The sequence below is a fragment of the Pelophylax lessonae genome (genome assembly GCF_965119305.1).
Source record: "Pelophylax lessonae genome assembly, chromosome: 2".
Classification (NCBI taxonomy): domain Eukaryota; kingdom Metazoa; phylum Chordata; class Amphibia; order Anura; family Ranidae; genus Pelophylax; species Pelophylax lessonae.
Genome location: NC_138769.1, coordinates 593,373,319 through 593,391,524, shown reverse-complemented (window position 1 = coordinate 593,391,524; position 18,206 = coordinate 593,373,319). Strand labels below are relative to the sequence as shown.

General features: G+C 42.4%; 1 protein-coding gene across 2 annotated transcripts in view; it reads right to left on the bottom strand.

Annotated features, from left to right (window-relative positions):
• PPP1R1A (protein phosphatase 1 regulatory inhibitor subunit 1A) overlaps positions 1-12,434 on the bottom strand; it is a 282,084-nt gene extending 269,650 nt beyond the window's left edge. Inside the window, exon 1 of one of the 2 annotated variants that reach the window (XM_082244626.1) lies at positions 12,242-12,434. In XM_082244626.1, the coding sequence (XP_082100752.1) occupies positions 12,242-12,322 (81 nt within the window). In that variant the 5' untranslated portion in view covers positions 12,323-12,434. The remainder of the gene's footprint in view (positions 1-12,241) is intronic. The other variant, XM_082244625.1, reaches the window with a different exon arrangement.
• Between the last annotated feature and the right edge of the window lie 5,772 nt (positions 12,435-18,206).

Below are 18,206 nucleotides of genomic sequence, written 5' to 3'. Positions count from 1 at the left end.
TTTCTCTGCCTCCTACTGGCACGCCCCCCTGCACAGCTCTTCACTGGGAAGATCAGTGTAGTGCTATTAACTACTTCTGAACCAGAATATTTTCCCCTTTAATGACCAGGCCATTTTTTTGTAATTCGGCACTGCAGTACTATAACAGACAATTGCGCGATTGTGCAACACTATAAAATTTATGTACTTTTTTCCCCACAAATAGAGCTTTTGGTGGAATTTCATCACCTGTGCGATTTCTATTTTTTCTCTTTAAAGATTGGTGTGGTGCTGTTTCTCTGCCTCCTACTGGCACGCCCCCCTGCACAGCTCTTCACTGGGAAGATCAGCCTAGTGCTAGTAATCTGTCTCCTACTGACATGCCCCCTGCACAGTTAATCACTGGGAAGATCAGTGTGGTGCTGTTTCCCTGCCTCCTACTGACAAGCCCCCCTGCACAGTTAATCTTTTTAAAGATTGGTGTGGTGCTGTTTCTCTGCCTCCTACTCGCATGCCCCCCCTGCACAGCTCTTCACTGGGAAGATCAGCCTAGTGCTGGTAATCTGTCTCCTACTGACATGCCCCCTGCACAGTTAATCACTGGGAAAATCAGTGCAGTGCTGTTTCTCTGCCTCCTACTGACACGCCCCCCTGCACAGTTAATCACTGAGAAGATCAGTGTAATGCTGTTTCTCTGCCTCCTACTGGCACGCCCCCCCCCACCCCCTCTGCACAGTTAATCACTGGGAAGATTAGTGTAGTGCTGTTAACTATTTCTGAACCGGAATATTTTCCCCTTTAATGACCAGACCATTTATTTGTGATTCGGCACTGCAGTACTATAACAGACAATTGCGCGGTTGTGCAACATTATACCCAAATGAAATTGATGTACTTTTTTTCCCATAAAATAGAGCTTTTGGCGGAATTTGATCACCTGTGCGATTTTTATTTTTTTGCGCTATAAACAAAAGAGCGACACTTCTGAAAACAATACAACATTTTTCAATTTCTGCTATGGTGACATTCCCCCCCCAAAAAAATCCCAATAGGCGTATTTTGTTTGGTTTGCGCAAAAAGTTATCACGTCTACAAACTAGGGCAAACATTTATGTCATTTTTATTTATTTATTTTTTTACTAGTAATTGCAGCGATCAGCGATTTTTAGCGGGACTGTGACATTGCGGCGGACAGATCGGACTCCTGACATTTTTGACACTTTTGGCGGGGACCAGTGACATTACTACAGTAATCAGTGCTAAAAATATGCACTGTTACTGTAATAATGATACTGGCAGGGAAGGGGTTAACCCAGGGGCAATCAAAGGGTTAAATGTGATCCTGGGAGGTGTTTTCTAACTGTGTGGGGATGGGCTCGTGAAATCAACATTGAGACCTGTGTTCCTAAATAGGAAGAGCTCTGCATTAATTCCTGAAAGAACAACGGTCTGCCGTGTTTACAACAGCAGACCGCCGCCCTCTCTACCCAGGGAGCGATCGCGGCCCCCGGCCCCATGGATCTGCTTCCCCGATGGCGAGTGGGTGCGTACATGTGCCTCCGGCAACGCGCGCGTGCCCTCAGGATCGCTCCTGCGAACCACCGTACAAATATGCCGATTCACGGGAACCTGCCGACCAGCCGCCATATATAGGCGGCGGCTTGACGGTAAGTGGTTAATCTGTCTCCTACTGACACGCCCCCCTGCACAGTTAATCACTGGAAAGATCAATGTAGTTCTCTTTCTCTGCCTCCTGCTGACACACCCCCATCTCCCTACGCTCCTTGTGCAGCTGAGAACAGCAGTCATGTGATCATTAAAAATAGAAAAAAAGGTAATTATAGTATATATATTTTTTTATATATACAAACATTTTTCCATGCAAAACTACATAGTTACATAGTAGTTGAGGTTGAATAAAGACAATAGTCCATCCAGTTCAACCTGTGTAGGCGCGCGTGGCCGTAATCATCTCTCATACCCCTTAATGTTCTGATCCTTGAGATGTACGTCCAAGAGTCTTTTGAATGTAGTCATACTTCCTGCAGAAACCAGAAACCACCTCTTGTGGTAGAGAATTCCACACTCTTGTAGCCCTAACAGTAAAGAACCCCCCAAGTTGCCTGAGGTTAAAACGCTTCTCCTCTAATCGCAATGTATGCCCTCGAGTCCTCTTGCACTCTCTATGACTGAATAGCTTTTTTTCTATGTCGAGATCACCATTGAGATATTTATAAATTGCTATCATGTCTCCTTCTCCAGCGAGAATAAATTAAGCGATTGCAGATGCTCTTCATAATTAAGGTCCTCCATTCCCCTAATTAGTTTAGTTGCCCTTCTCTGGACTCTCTCCAGCTCCAACACATCCTTCCTGAGGACTGGCGACCAGAACTGGACAGAATACTCCAGATGGGGTCGGACCAGAGTTTTATAAAGTGGTAGAATTATAGTTATATCTCTGGAATACATCCCTTTCTTTATGCATGCTAATATTCTGCCGGCTTTGGCAGCTGCCGCTTGACATTGCATGCTATTGCCTAGTCCATCCTCTACCAAGACTCCCAGATCTTTCTCCATTTTTGATTCGCCCAAAGGTTCCCCCCCCCCCCCCAACGTGTATTGTGCTTTTATGTTTTGCAAAACCTTACACTTCTCCACATTAAACCTCATTTGCCATGTCGTTGCCCACTCCGTTATTTTGTCCAGGTCATTCTGTAGGATATCTGCTTCATGCTGTGCAGTTATTGCCCTGCCCAATTTTGTGTCATCTGCAAAAACTGATATAGAACTAATGATCCCGTCCTCAATGCTGTTTATAGAATGAATTGTTTTAAAAGGTAAGGGTTCACATATACTTTACCATTTTAACCAAACCATCAATGAAGTTTACTGCCAGAGCAGTTTATGGGGGTTAAAACATTGCTGCACTTAAAGTTAATATTTCAGGAATAGGTGGAGTTTTCTGAGATGTTTTCTTATATCTCTTGGGGGTTCCATCATGCGTACCTTCAAATCTCACTCTTCAACGTCAATGTTTCAATCCCACATTATTATAAAATAAATGAAAACTCAAACAGGGACAGAGGAAGTGCTTCATAACCGACACGGCAGGTGTGCAGATGTCTCACTAGCCAAGAGATAATATGAAACTGCATGTGATTTTATTTTGTTAGTCTTTCCTGCTGGAGTCAATAGAAACATCCCCTGGTTCCGTAAACTGCTTATTGTAACTGAATCTGTCCACTCTTTGGCTAAAATAAAATGAAAAAAAAAAAAAGTTTCATTTTATGTTTATTGCCTTCTAAGCAAAACTGGTTTGGTTGGTTATGATTGCTTAAGCAAATCACCCTAACGTGTTACTTTTAAAATGTATTTCTACTTTTGCAGCCACCTAATTTATATTTGTTACATGTTCCCAATAACATAGTATATATTTAAAAAATCTTTCTACATTTAGGCCCCATACACACAGGGCGTTTTTACAACTGCTTTTAGGAGCGTCAGGCGTTTTTTTTTTTTTGCAGCTCAAAACGCCCCTTCCATGTTATTCCAAGGCCTCATGCACACGCAGGCGTTTAGAAGCTGTAAATGGCATAGGCATTTCAAGCTGCAATAAAAGACCCAGGTCCAGCATGTTCTGAGGACCGGCGTTACAGCTGTAAAAACGTCTGACGCTGCTAAAGGCTGCTAAACGCGGTTTAACGCCGGTTATAGCGTTAAGCTGGTAAGCCGTGTCAAGCGTTTTTTTTTTTGACATGTCAAAATCAATGGTTCCTTATGGGAAAATGCCAAAATTAAAAAAAAAAAAAAACTGCACGGGGTCCCCCTAAGATCCATACCAGGCCCTTTAAATCTGGTATGGATCTTAAAAGGGAACCCCATGCCAAAATTAAAAAAAAAAACCTTGTGGTGTCCCCCGCCCCCCTAGACCATACCAGACCCTTCGGCCTGGTATAAATGTTATGGGGAGCCCCCCAAAAAATGGCATGGAGCCCCCCCCCCAAAATCCCTACCAGACCCTTATCTGAGCATGCAGCCCAGCAGGTCAGGAAAGAGGAGGGGATGAGCGAACGCCTCCCCCTCACTCCTAGACCATACCAGGCCACATGCCCTCAACATGGGGGGATGGGTGCTTTGGGGCAGGGGGTGTACCCCACCCCAAAGCACCTTATCCATATATTGATGGGGACAAGGGCCTCTTCCCGACAACCCTGGGCGGTGGTTGTAAGGGTCTGCGGGCAGGGGGCTTATTGGAACCTGGAAGCCCCCTTTAACAAGGGGGCCCCCAGATCCCCCCTATGTGAATGATTATGGGGTAGTGTAGTGTAAATAAGGCTCCATTCACACCTGGGCGTTTTTGTTTCAGGCGTTTTTTCAGGCGTTTTTTTCAGGCGTTTTTGCAGGCGTTTTACAGGCGTTTTACAGGCGTTTTTTGTGCAGGCGTTTTTAGATTGAATAGAGACCAATGGAAAACGCCTGTAATCTGCCCAAAAAGAAGCTCATGTACTTTTTTGAGCGTTGGGCATTTTGCTTCAGGCGTTAAAGCGCTCAGATGTGAACAGGGGCCATTTAAATGAATGGGGTTTTACTTGTTGGGCGTTTTGGAAACGTTTCTTTTGAGCGTTTTTGGAGCTGAAAACGCCCAGGTGTGAATGGAGCCTAAAGACAAGAGACGGTTTTGAGAAGTCCGAAGGTCTGGTATGGTCTTGGGGGTGGACCTCACGCCATTTTTTTTTTCTTTTTGGCGTGGGGTTCCCTTTTGAAGATCTATACCATAGGGCCTGGTATGGTAATTGGGGGGGGGGCTTCGCCGTTTTTTTTTTTTTTCATTTTGGCGTGAGGGTTCTCATTCAAGATTCTCATGATCCGACTTGGATGTGACTTCTATTCCATTGGGCTGAAAGTCGGAACAAAGATGGCTCTCATAGGGAACCATTGATTTTAAATAGGTGCAGAGAAATGTTGCTAAAAGCTAACGCAGCTAAACGCTCATTAATGCCAATGGAAAAGGCTACTAAAAAGGCATTTTTACAGCTGCTTTTTTCTTGGCTTAGGTAGTGGCTTTGCAGCTCATTTTTTTCTAAAGCCCTGTGTGCATGAGGCCTTATGGTTACCTTTTTAAGTGCTTTTTAATTGCTTAAAAATCCTTCCATGGGATGTGGATTAATGTTAACCTAATTAACCTTGTTCTTTCTTCTTTACAAGATGTAAACTAGAGTTAAAGTGGTTGTAAAGGCAGAAGGTTTTTTATCCTAATGCTTTCTATGCATTAGGATAAAAAACCTTCTGTGTGTAGCAGCCCCCCTCAGCCCGCCTAATACTTACCTGAGCCCCATCTCTATCCAGCGATGTCTGCAAATGCCTCGGCCGTCCGGGACTCTCTCTCCTGATTGGTTGATTCCTGATTGACTCCCAATGCTGTCAATCAAACTCAGTTAGATAATGAGGGGGTGGGGCTAAACCACGACTTCGTGTCTGAATGGATATACAGAGCTGTGGCTCAGGTAAGGTGCCCCCATAGCAAGCTGCTTGCTTTGGGGGCACTCAACAGGAGGGAGGGGCCAGAAGCTCCAGCCAGTGACCCGAGAAGAGGAGGATCTGGGAAAGTATAACATGTATAAAAGTATAACACTAATGCGATGTTAGTACAGAGATCTCAGGGATTGCTGAGGATGACAAGGCAATGAGCAAGAGCGCTGATCAGATGCTGATCAGCAGACCTTTTTTGGTCATGCCCCGTTGACAGAAGCCGGCAAATTCGGTTGCCATACACACTGGTTAAATGTCAGTTGGTTTCTATTGAACTGGCCGATGCCGTCCGACATTAAGCCCATGTGTACTAGACTTTAAAATATGGTCTGCCTTAACAAAGAGTTAAAAGTTTAGAAACCATCTTCATGCATTGCTTGTTAATATAGGATAGTGTGGAAAAATTCTGATGTTATGTCCAAATTGGGCCCAAAGTGTCCATATTTTGCATGCCCACCATTATTTTCAAGCACTGCCCTAACCCTTATTGGCATGGAGTTCACCAGAGCTTCACAGGTTGCCACTGGAGTCCTCTTCCACTCCTCCATGATGACATCACGGAGCTGGTGGATGTTAGAGACTTTGCGCTCCTCCACCTTCTGTTTGAGGATGCCCCATAGATGCTTAATAGGGTTTAGGTCTGGAGACATGCTTGGCCAGTCCATCACCTTTACCCCCTCAGAAGGCAGGGGCTCATGATCTGCATTGGTTTGTCACAGTACATGCTGGTATCATGTCATGGTTCCCTCAATGAACTGTAGCACCACAGTGTCAGCAGCACTCGTGCAGCCCCAGACCATGACACTCCCACCACCATGATGGAGTGTAGGCAAGACACACTTGTCTTTGTACTCCTCACCTGGTTGCCGCTACACACGCTTGAAACCATCTGAACCAAATAAGTTTATCTTGGTCTTATCAGACCACAGGATACAGTTCCAGTAATCCATGTCCTTAGTCTGCTTGTCTTCAGCAAACTGTTTGTGGGCTTTCTTGTGCATCATCTTTACAAGAGGCTTCCTTCTGGGACAACAGCCATGCAGACCAATTTGATGCAGTGTGCGGCATATGGTCTGAGCACTGACAACCTGACCCCCGCCCCTTCAACCTGTATAGCAATGCTGGCAGCACTCATACGTCTATTTCCCAAAGACATCCTCTGGCTATGATGCTGGGCACGTGCACCCAACTTCTTTGGTCAAACATGGCGAGGCCTGTTCTGAGTGGAACCTGTCTTGTTAAACCGCTATATGGTCTTGACCACCAGCTCAGTTTCAGGGTCTTGGCAATCTTCATATAGCCTAGGCCATCTTTATGTAGAGCAACAATTCTTTTTTCAGAGCCTCAGAGAGTTCTTTGTCATGATGTGCCATGTTGAACTTCCAGTGACCAGTATGAGAGAGGGGACACATAACAAACACATAATGGGGTTTGATTAAATTTAACTGCAAACGTGGACATACCGTTTAAGGGAAACCTATGCTGAGAAAATGATGACGTCTGAGAATTGTTGGCCTGTCTGTCTACAAATGCTACTTAGTTGGTTGGTTTATTGACTTCAGTACTTACAGAGCCGAAGCAGATATGCAACTAAGGAGCTCTTACTTCATTTACATTCACTGGCTGAGAATTCATAGTTCAATGCACTGAAATCACGGGATCAGTAAAATTGTCAGGCATCTAGCATTTTTCAGAATAGATTAACAATGGCAATCTTTGTGTTTAAAGAACATCTAAAGCCAAAGACAAAAATTATAATATATTTCAGCTTACCAGTCCCTAAAGAGGTGAATGTATTCGTTTTATTTTTTCCAGTCTAAGTACATTTTCTGCGAACTCAGAAAAATACCCAAAGATTCTAACAGAAATCCATTATCATTGGAACTTCCTGTGGACTAAAATCTCAAACAATGTTACTGGTCTTCCCAGCTATCTTCTGTGAACTTTATGGAGATGGGGAGAAGGGGATATGTTTATAGACCAAATTGAGAGAGCATTCTACGTGAACAATAGTGCTCCTCCATAGATTCAGTACAGTGAGTGAGCATTGCCTCCCTAGGACAGGAAGTGTTTTACTGGGGGGTTTTACCGGGTAAAAATAAAGAAAAAAAAGACTAAAAAATAAATACTGTATCCACATGTGAGGATCATTCACAAAACAATTCCTGTAATAATTATTCATCAGTCACTCACTGAAAGATTCTTACAAGAAAGCATTCTTTTGAAAAAAATCATTGTGCATGCACAGTATAATACTCCATAACTGTTAAGAATAAAAGTGTCATCGACCTAGAACAGTGACAGTTACCACTGATTCCCAAAGGTACCTTTACAGCAGAATAATTATTTAAAATGATGGCTGTTAGTGCTATTTCTTTGTTTTCAGCACATCTTAAACTTACACTATTAATGTGCATGTACATTCCAAGTGCCTATTCCATATAATAAATAAAATGTTTAATATATACAGTTACCGGTGGTTAACATTCACCAGGGAAACAGAGGCAGCCTATATTATATGAAAAGGACCAATGTGCTCAAGAGATGAGAACAGCCCTGGAAACTGTTAGAGAATAGCCCCAGAGAGTGTTAGGCCTAAAAACCAAGCGTTGGCAAAAACCAAGCAGTTGAGGAGCGTTTTTAACTCACCTCAGCTGCCTGTCATAACCAGGTAATTGCTGCCAGACACCCCCATACACATTGCTTTGGCCACAAAGATGTGTTTTGCAGCAAAAAAAAAAAAAAAAATAGGGCATGTCACATTCGCCAGGTGATATTGCCTGCCAACGCATCATATAGAGGTGAATAGAGCTACACCACAACCGTGATGCGTCCAATGGTGGAGTAAAGAAGGATTTTGATATGAAATTCTTTTTCAAGATTTTGATATGAAATTCTTTTTTAAGCAAGGGTGCAGGAGGCATCATGTCTCCTTCTGATGGTCTGCTAATGATGGGCCAGCTACTGCTGACAAGGCAAACCACCATGGATCATGAGTCAGTAGCTAGGCCCATGTGAAAGGAGCCTTAGGGAATAGCCATGGAGATTTTAAAAGAATAACATTGGACATTGTAACATAATAACCCTGCAGGCTGTTAGAAAAAACTCTGGAGTTTTTAAGAAAATGACCTTGGGGATTGTTAGAGAATAACCCTGGAGATTGTTTGAGAACAGCCTTGGAGATTGTTAAAGAATAGCCCTGGAGATTGTTTGAGAACAATGCTGGCGATTATTATACTATTTATATACATATAGATTTCTTTCGATCAGCCTGCATGCTGAACATACAAAATCTAACAGATTCCTCCATCCACGCTAACAGTGCAGATGGACAAATTCCCCCCTGCCAGGCTTTGTAGTCAGACAGCCAGCACTGCCAGCTGGCAGAATACCCTTACAGTGCTTGCATCTGATTGGCTCCTACGACAAAAGTCAATAGAGAAATTGACTTCTGTCAAACAAAGCAGTACCAGCATAGACTGCTCAAATTTCAGACAAACCAGCAGGAATCACCCAAAATTTGAGTAATGTATGGCCAATTTTAGAGAATAGCCTAGAGATTTTCAGAGAATAGCCTTTGTCATTGTTAGAGATTATTTCTAGAGATTGTTAGAAAATAATACTAGAGCTTTTGAGAGAATAGCCTTAGAGACTTTTAGAGAGTAACCCTAGTGGCTGTTACAGAATAGCCATACATATTGTTAGAGAATAGCCCAAGAGGATGTTAGAGAATAAATTATTAGAGTGCAGTCCTTGACATTGTTAGAGAATAACCCCAGAGACTGTTAGAGAATAACCCTAGACATTATTAGAGATTAACCATTGAAATTGTTAAAGAATAACCCTTGACATTGTCAAAGAATAGCCCCAGAGACCGTTAAAGAATAATCTTAAAGATTGTTAAAGAATAGCCCTTGACATGGTTGGAGAAAAGCCACAGAGACTGTTAGAGAACAACAATGGAGCTTGTTGGAGAATAGTCCTTGATATTGCCTGAGAAAAGCCCCAGAGACTGTTAAATTGTTAGAGAATAGCCCTTGAAATTGTTGGAGAATAGCCCTAAAACTTTCAGAGAATAGCCCCAGAGACTGTTAGAGAACAACCCTAGTTATTGTTAAGCTGCGTACACACAATGAGAATATTGGACAAACGATCATCAATTTTATTTTGCATGCTAGTCTTATATCGAAAATAAAGAAGTTACTAAACTTACAAAAATTCTCGTACGACAGAATACAGGTATGGAAGTGATGTAATGTGTTGTATTTTATTGTAATGCATTCTCTGTGTTCCAAGCATGCCTTATCTTGCTCTTCTGATTTTTTGGGGGCAAATACTGTACTGATTAAATGAAAATCGTTAGTTCTGGTATTGTACGAGAACATTTTTTGTGATTGTCTCTTCACATAATATCGGATGAACTGTCATGACCGGCTATCGAAAGCTGTGTACTAATGATCAGATTATCACATAATCACTTTGAAATCAGTATTTTACGTCCGATTTTCTGATTGTGTGCACTAGGCTTTACAGAATAGCACTTGAAATTGTTAGAGAACAGCTCTTGACATAGTCAGAGAATAGCCCCAGAGACTGTGTGAAAACAACCCAAGAAACTGTTAGAGAATAGCCCCAGAGATTATTAGAGAATAGCCCTTGACATAGTTAGAGAAAAGCCTGAGACTGTTAGAGAATTACCTTACAGATAGCTAAAGAAAAGCCCTTGACATGCTTCGAGAATAGCCCCAGAGATTGTTAGAGAATTTCCTTAGAGATTGTTATATATAATATAATATATAATAATATATAATAGCTCTTGACAGTTTTAGAGTATAGCCTTATTATAGATAGAAAATAGCCCTAGAGATGGTTGGAGACTAGCCCTAGAGATCATTAGAGAACACCCTATAGATAGAGACTAGCTCTATAGATAGATAGAGACAAGCCCTATAAATAGAGAATAGCCCTGTAGATAGAGATTAGCGCTGTAGATCGTTAGAGACTAACCCTATAGATAGTGAATACCCCTGTAGATAGAGAATAGCTCTATAGATGGAGAATAGTCCTGTAGATAGTTAGAGAATAGCCCTATAAATAGAGAATAGTCCTGTAGCTAGTTAGCGAATAGCCCTATAGATAGAGAATATCCCTCTAGATAGAGAATAGCCCTGTAGATAGTTAGAGAATAGTCCTATAAATAGAGAATAGCCCTCTAGATAGTCAAAGAATACCCCTGTATATAGTTAGAGAATAGCCCTATAGATAGAGTCTAGCCCTAGAGATTGTAAGAGAACACCCTACATATAGAGGCTAGAGCTATAGATAGTTAGAGAATAGAGTTATAGATGGAAAAAAGCCCTGTAGATAGTTAGAGAATAGCCCTATAGATATAGAATAGCCCTGTAGATAGTTAGAGAATAGCCCTATAGATAGAGAATAGCCCTGTAGATAGTTAGGGAATATCCCTATAGATAGAGAATACCCCTATAGATAGTTAAGGAATAGCCCTATAGATAGAGAATAGCTCTGTAGATAGTTAGGGAATATACCTATAGATAGAGAATAGCCCTGTAGATAGTTAGAGAATAGCCCTGTAGATAGTTAGAGAATAGCCCTGTAGATAGTTAGAAAATATCCCTCTAGATAGAAAAAGAATAGCCCTGTAGATAACTAGAGAATAGATTGAGAATAGTCATGTAGATAGTTAGAGAACGGCCCTATAGATCGAAAATAGCCATGTAGATAGTTAGGGAATAGCCCCATAGATAGAGAATAGCCCTGTAGATAGAGAATGGCCCTATAGATTGAGAATAGCCCTGTAGATAGTTAGAGAATAGCCCTGTAGTTAGTTAGAGAGTGGCCCTATAAATAGAGAATACCACTATAGATAGTTAGAGAATAGCCCTATAGCTAGAGATTAGCCCTGTAGATAGTTAGAGAGTGACCCTATAGATAGAGAATACCCCTATAGATAGTTAGAGAATAGCCCTATAGTTAGAGAGATTAGCCATGTAGCTAGTTAGAGAATAGCCCTGTAGATAGTTAGAGAGTGGTCATATAAATAGAGAATAGCCCTATAGATAGTTAGAGAGTGGCCCTATAGATATAGAATACCCCTATAGATAGTTGGAGAATAGCCCTATAGCTAGAGATTAGCCCTGTAGATAGTTAGAGAGTGGCCCTATAAATAGAGAATACCCCTATATATAGTTAGAGAGTGGCCCTATAGATAGAGAATACCCCTATAGATAGTTAGGGAATAGCCCTATAGATAGAGATTAGCCCTGTAGATAGTTAGGGAATATACTTATAGATAGAGTCTAGCCCCAGAGATCGTTAGAGAACAGCCTGGCACTCCCATCTCAGGGCACACAGTGGCACATCCCATAGCAGATGAGCAGTATTTAATTACAGCTTGAAGCTTGCCAGTGACCTTTTCCAGTGCTATCCTCTCACTCCTTCACTATTTGCAGCTCTTCTTATCTGTCACCCCCCCCCCCCCTTCTATATTCCTCTTAGCACTTGTGTTCTTTTATCGCTTTCTCACCTTAGTTCAGTGATATAGAACTGAGAACCTTCCCATGTCAGTCCTGATCACTCTTCTTCCCTTCCCATCCCTCTCCCACATGCACTGTACAATAGATTTCCATCCCCAAATCAATGTAACCAATGCATTCCTTTATGTCTGCTAGATTTCCTATAAAGAACATAGCTCCAGCCCCCCATTGCTTACCTGCTCTGCTGCCTCTGGGTCCAGATGTGGTTCCAGCAGTGGGACAGTGAACTGGATCTTTCTAGGACTGTTGGGTTCCATGCTGTGTATTGAGGATCAGCACAGGGTCAGTGTAGTCTCTGCAGGGATGAGCTGCACAGCTTCTGCTTTCTGAGGTTACAAGGATTTTGCCAGCCCCTTATCTCCTCCTGTCTCCACTCTGAGAGCAATGAGGAGGATTGGCTGAACCTAAGCAGCCCGTATTCCCCCCTGCTCCCCCCTCCCATCTGTACACACACTGTCATACATACACATAGACACACACAGCATCGTACGTAGGCATGGAAATATTCATCATCCATGTGTGCGCTTCCTTTATCTGCTTCATAAATACAATGCACAAATATATGCATACTTGCAATACAAAAGTAGGGGCTTTAGTTTTCTTATGTAATCAAGGATTTACCAAAGGTCACCAGTTCACTTTAAATACTCAGAGAAGCCATACAATGCCTACTTATCCCATATGATGAGTTAAGATCTGCTTGTGACGGTCAGCAGAGTAGGGGTTAACGCCTGAAAGAATATTGAGCAGATCCGTAAGTGGTAAGTAATCACTTATAGAAAAGGAATTAATCCCTTGACCCAGTATGCCCCATTGAGAAGGAGAATAGTCGCAGTGGTTCTAGTCCCTGTATTCTTGATCAACATAGTTTGTAAATATTCACCTAAAGAAATATAAAATATGCTGTTAACAGAGTCTTACAAAATATAAGGAACAGCATATTAAGATAGACAATAGGAAGCAATGCTTCTTAAAAATGAATTACTTGCCCTTCTACATATACATCACATACCATGTATTATTTCTTCCATAGTAAGGGTGCCCACTGCTCATTAGAGAGGACATAATGCCCCTCTCTGATCAGTGATTTGTGACCGATCTGTAGGACCCTTCCCATGGGGCATGAAAAACATACAGGCTTTAGGTTCATAATCATAAAAAAATAGGCAGTGAGATTTATGGGCTGATTTCCTAAAGGCATTAGAAAATCTTCACTCAATCCAATTATCCAACTATGTACATAAATAAAGAGGAATTTGCTGATTGGATAATTTAGTGACAAGTCACATAATTGATTGTGTTTAGCTTATCAGCTCCTTTAGTATATCAGCCTTCATGTGTGGTTGGTTCACAGATAATATTCTTTTAGTCTGTATCACCATAGACACATGCGTAGGAGTATGTACTGTAGACCTCTTTAATTTATGGTCAGCACTCAGGGTGCCAGGCAACCCTTGCTATCAGTCTCTGGCTGGAGGCTGAGGTTATATAAGGTCGGAGTGGTGAAGTTAGTTGGTTGGTTGGCATTGGAAAGTATTTTTGTTTTTGGTGAAGATGCACCAGTTGATTAGTCATGTGAGTGCCCACAATGTGCCCCCCCCCCCCCATTAAGGGGAGTGTTTTTCTCTTTTTCCCCTGGGGAGTGAGGGACTTTTTCTCTTGTTGAGCAGGGAATGTCACCTTTTCCCCACAATATAGAGCATAAAGACAATAGAAGGCACTTATGCCAACTATGAGTTTCTCCTAGTGGAGTAGTTTGTAAAGAGACGTTGGGGTCCTTTCACACTGGCAATCCTGAAAAACTGACAGGCAGACCTGATCGGTTGGTCCATGCATTTCTATAGACTTGTGTCCATTTACAGCCGCCTACCTCCTGGTCCAATCAGGCCTGCTAACAAAAATGGAGGAGGACTGCATACTCTTCCATTTGGATGGACTGGATCCGAGGCAGCCATGTGTAAACAGATAGCAGAGTCACTTTTGTTCTGACTGCCCATAGAGCAGAACGGGGTCTTGTCCACGTCCGCTCTGCATAAACTGTGCAAATCCACCCCGCTCTGCTCCTATCAGCAGGGGAGCTGTAAACTGATCCCCTGCCCTGCTGATCGGAACACAAACTGCCTGCGTGAAAAAGCCCTTTGACTGTGATAAAACAGCACTGAATACTGAAAATCTATATGTTGGAAACAGTGTAATTAGGAAGGAATCAACTGTCTTCCAGTCGAAACATTCTTTTATTTTGGGAAATATTTTCTCATAAGGAGATCCTACAAGTGAGGAAAATGTGGGACAAATATTATGGAGGTGTTGGGACTCTCGCACTTGAAAACATTGGATTCTGCCCCACTGGTTAACTACTCTCTAGAGTCTTAGGCACCCCAGTCTTGATTGACTCAGCATTATGTAGTGGGTCCAAGGATGTGAGGTGAGGTCCCCCTAGTGACCAAGTTTATGGAGAATCCAGAGTCTAAAATCTTGGTCTTAAACAGCCCTGAACTGAGATTTTACAGATATCCCAGACTTAAAAGGTCAATGTGCAGCAGTACAAGTAAAACCCCATTAAATGTTTGGCAAAATTGGCAGGATAGAGGAGCCCTGATTGGCAGAAAATCTCCCACTTTTTGTTTGGCTTTTATAAAAGTTTATAAGCACGGTGGCTATAAAATATTTTAAAGGGCTCTAACGTGCATGTCTACAAGGGAGAGATCAGTTACTGCAGAGAAGGCTAGACAATGTCTATGATGGCAAGTGATAGGAAACCAAGATGTGAACCCATTACTCATGGGACTGGTGCTGGAAAGGGGCTTCCATTTTTAAAGTGGAACTAAAACCCCCTTGCCTTTACAGCCAACGATGGTACAATTTTAGCCTTGGTTTAGATCTGCTGCAGTTGCCATGAGGCTGCACATGTGATCACCTATGCCACCAGCCATTTGATGGCTTGACAATTTGGTAACAGTTTTGGCAACCTTGACAATTATCACCAGATGCATGCCTTGAATGTTTTGAACAGATTCGAGAAACAGTTCATATTGCTATGAGATGATGGACACATTAATGCCACTTATTTTCTAGCTTTAAACCCTAGTTCCCATCAGTGAGACTTGTCATGCAACTTGATAGTTCAAAGTCGCATAACAAGTGGTACCCTATTTGCGGCAATAGAAGCATTCAAATTGCTGGGACTTAAGTCGCAGCAACTTTGAAAAAGGTTTCTGCACTATTTCTGTGCAACTTCAGTGCAACTTGCATTGACATCTGTTAAATGAAGTTGCAAAGATATCAGCAAACTGCACTATAAATCGTACTGATAGTTGGTTTTGAAGTTGTGCTGAAGTAGCATGAATTCAAAGCGGCACAGGGCTAACTGGTGTATGCCCAAGTTTTCCATCTAGGTCTGTTGCCAAAATTGTGGGACTTTGAGTTACTGCCAGGATGGGAAGAAGCCAAGTACTTGGACCTGAGTTGGAACACTGCGGATGCAACTCCTGTGGATATAGGAATAATAGAACTTGTCCCCCGAGTAGAACAGCCCTCCAGAAAGTCCCTCCAGTTCAGCCCCGGCAGATCTAGACAAAGAGGTCTTCCCAAGCCTGGAGAGAGAGAGCTGAGACCCTGGCTACAATACCAGAAGCCTAGGATGTCTCCTCCGAGAGGTTCTACGTCCCTTATGGAGAAGGGAAGTGGTAAAAACGTACAGGTTGCAAAAATACCTTAACCCTAATGTGTAAATGCAATACAACTTAGAATTTTGCTATGTACAGGTAAAAGCTGTGGACCAACACAGGCAGGCTATTTGAGAACGGGGTGTTTGGGAGCACCATCATCCTCTCAAACAGCACAGAAAATGTGACTGTAATAATCCAGTGTTAAAGGATTTTACCAGTTGTTTCCAAGAGTTCAGCTATGGGCATGTGTCGAAGACCAGGTAAAATTATTATGTCCTAATTCTGAAGGAGTAGAGTGCACCGTGAAAAGGAGGAGCCTAGGAACTGGGATGATGACATTGTACCTAGAAACTTGATATTATGTATGATTGTATTTTTGTACAGTATTGTTGAAAAAATTATGCCAAGCAGGGCTGGAGAGTAAATTTTTTTGTTTTGATAACCGTTTATTGATCATTAATAGCAAAATTGTTTTATTACATTCCTTAGGCATGTTGTTTATTGGGAGAAGCTTGCTACCTACTTCAGGTTAGCAAACACCGGAACGTGCTTGACTTTACGGATGGGGCCTAGGGATAATCTAAGGAAGAACTCTGACCTCTGGGAGGAGGCATCTGCTGCATGAGCACATGAATGCACAATGTAGGCACTTCCTTTTGGGGAAACAAAACTTTTCTCTCCCTGTGTGGACTGAGCAAATTCTTCCATTGTCGAACAGGAATATGTTTTCAGCTTTATCTGGGAATATAGAGCAAAAGGACAATAGAAGGCAGTTGTTCCAACTTTGATTGGTATGGAATATTTCCTAGTGAAGTTGTTTGTACAGAGACTCAGCTTTCGATGGTACAGCATTAAACGCTGAAAATCTATATGTAGAGTTGTAATTAGTAAAGGAACTCTTGTTTAAAGCGGAGTTCCGGACAAATTTTTTACCTAAAAATACCCCTAGAATAGTCAGGGTAGGGTATTTAAACAAGGATATGCAATCAAAAAGAACCCATAAACATATTAGACTCCAACATGTACATGAGGGTATACTTCACCAGTCATTGGCGCTGATCCTGAGTCCAATCCCTACTTGTAACAGTTTGTATGTTTGCATGAAATTTATTCTGGTCGCTGCAGCTCCTCTTGTACACCACTGGGTGGCGGATATATAGCAGATTCCAAACTGTAAAGAAGGGAAGCGCACGCAGACCTTGGATAATATCGTTTTAATGAAGGACAATACAAAACAATAAGGTTGCACTCACATTTCGGTCCTTGCAGGACAAGCACATCAGCACATAAACAGTAGCTTCCAGCTCCTCCCGTCCCTCCGGGGTAACCTCCGGTCTCATCTATCGCAGCAGGTGCCGCTTAAGCCTGCTCTCTGTTACTTCCTGCTACCAGCCCCCCCCACCGGATCACAACATGCCGATGCTAGTGCGCCTGCGCACCCACCCGCCACCATTCACCGCTGGAAAGGCTGACCTTAGCCTCAGCCGAGGCTGTATGCAGCGTGGGGCTGTGGAGTGGAGGGATGCAAGGGGATGCACTACCTTCTGCTGGTTGCTACGGACAACGCGTTTCGGAGACGGAGCCTCCTTCTTCAGGTCCCACCCTACTTCCTGTTACACCTCCCCATTATATACCAATATACTCCCAGCCCTGATTATAGACTCTTACTTTTAAAGGGTCAGTCTCCAAATGGTATCACCTATAATACTAGGAGAGGAGGAGCAAGGGGCTATCTGGTTGTCATGCAATACTGTAGATACAGTAAAATATATTAAAATAAAATATCTACAAATGCTTAAACATCATTCAAACCACCAATTAAAAATATAATTATTTTAAAACTCCGTCTTTTTAAATAATTATTTTAAAACTCCACATTTTTATCACACTCCCAAGATACACAAAGATCCAGTATGTCCCCCTGGGAGACCGATCGTGGCAGCCATGTATAGTATCACTAGTAGGCTTTGCCAATATGTGGATCTCCATCTACAGCCACTAGTTATATCCCTCCCGGCTTACATCAGAGACTCCACACAGGTACTTGATATACTAAAGAAGTATAGGTGGGAACCGAGTTATCTATGGCTGTTCTTGGATGTGAGCTCTCTGTATACTTCAATCCCCCATGAAGGTGGATTGAAAGCAGTGGAGCACTTCTTGTTGGGAGCAGAGTACCTACATCCGGACCAATCGGAATTCATCCGTGCATGCACCCTGTTCGCACTTGAAAGGAATTATTTTGAGTTCCAGGGAGTACATTATAGACAGACTTCAGGCACAGCGATGGGTGCACATTTTGCACCATGTTATGCAAATCTATTTATGGGTTTCTGGGAGAAATTTCATATCTGGACCCAGAACCCATTTGCAGAGCATTTGGTGTATTATGGGCGCTGCATCGATGATGTACTTATTATCTGGGATGGTACAATCGATAGGGTGGTGGAATTTGTGGAATACTGTAATGCCA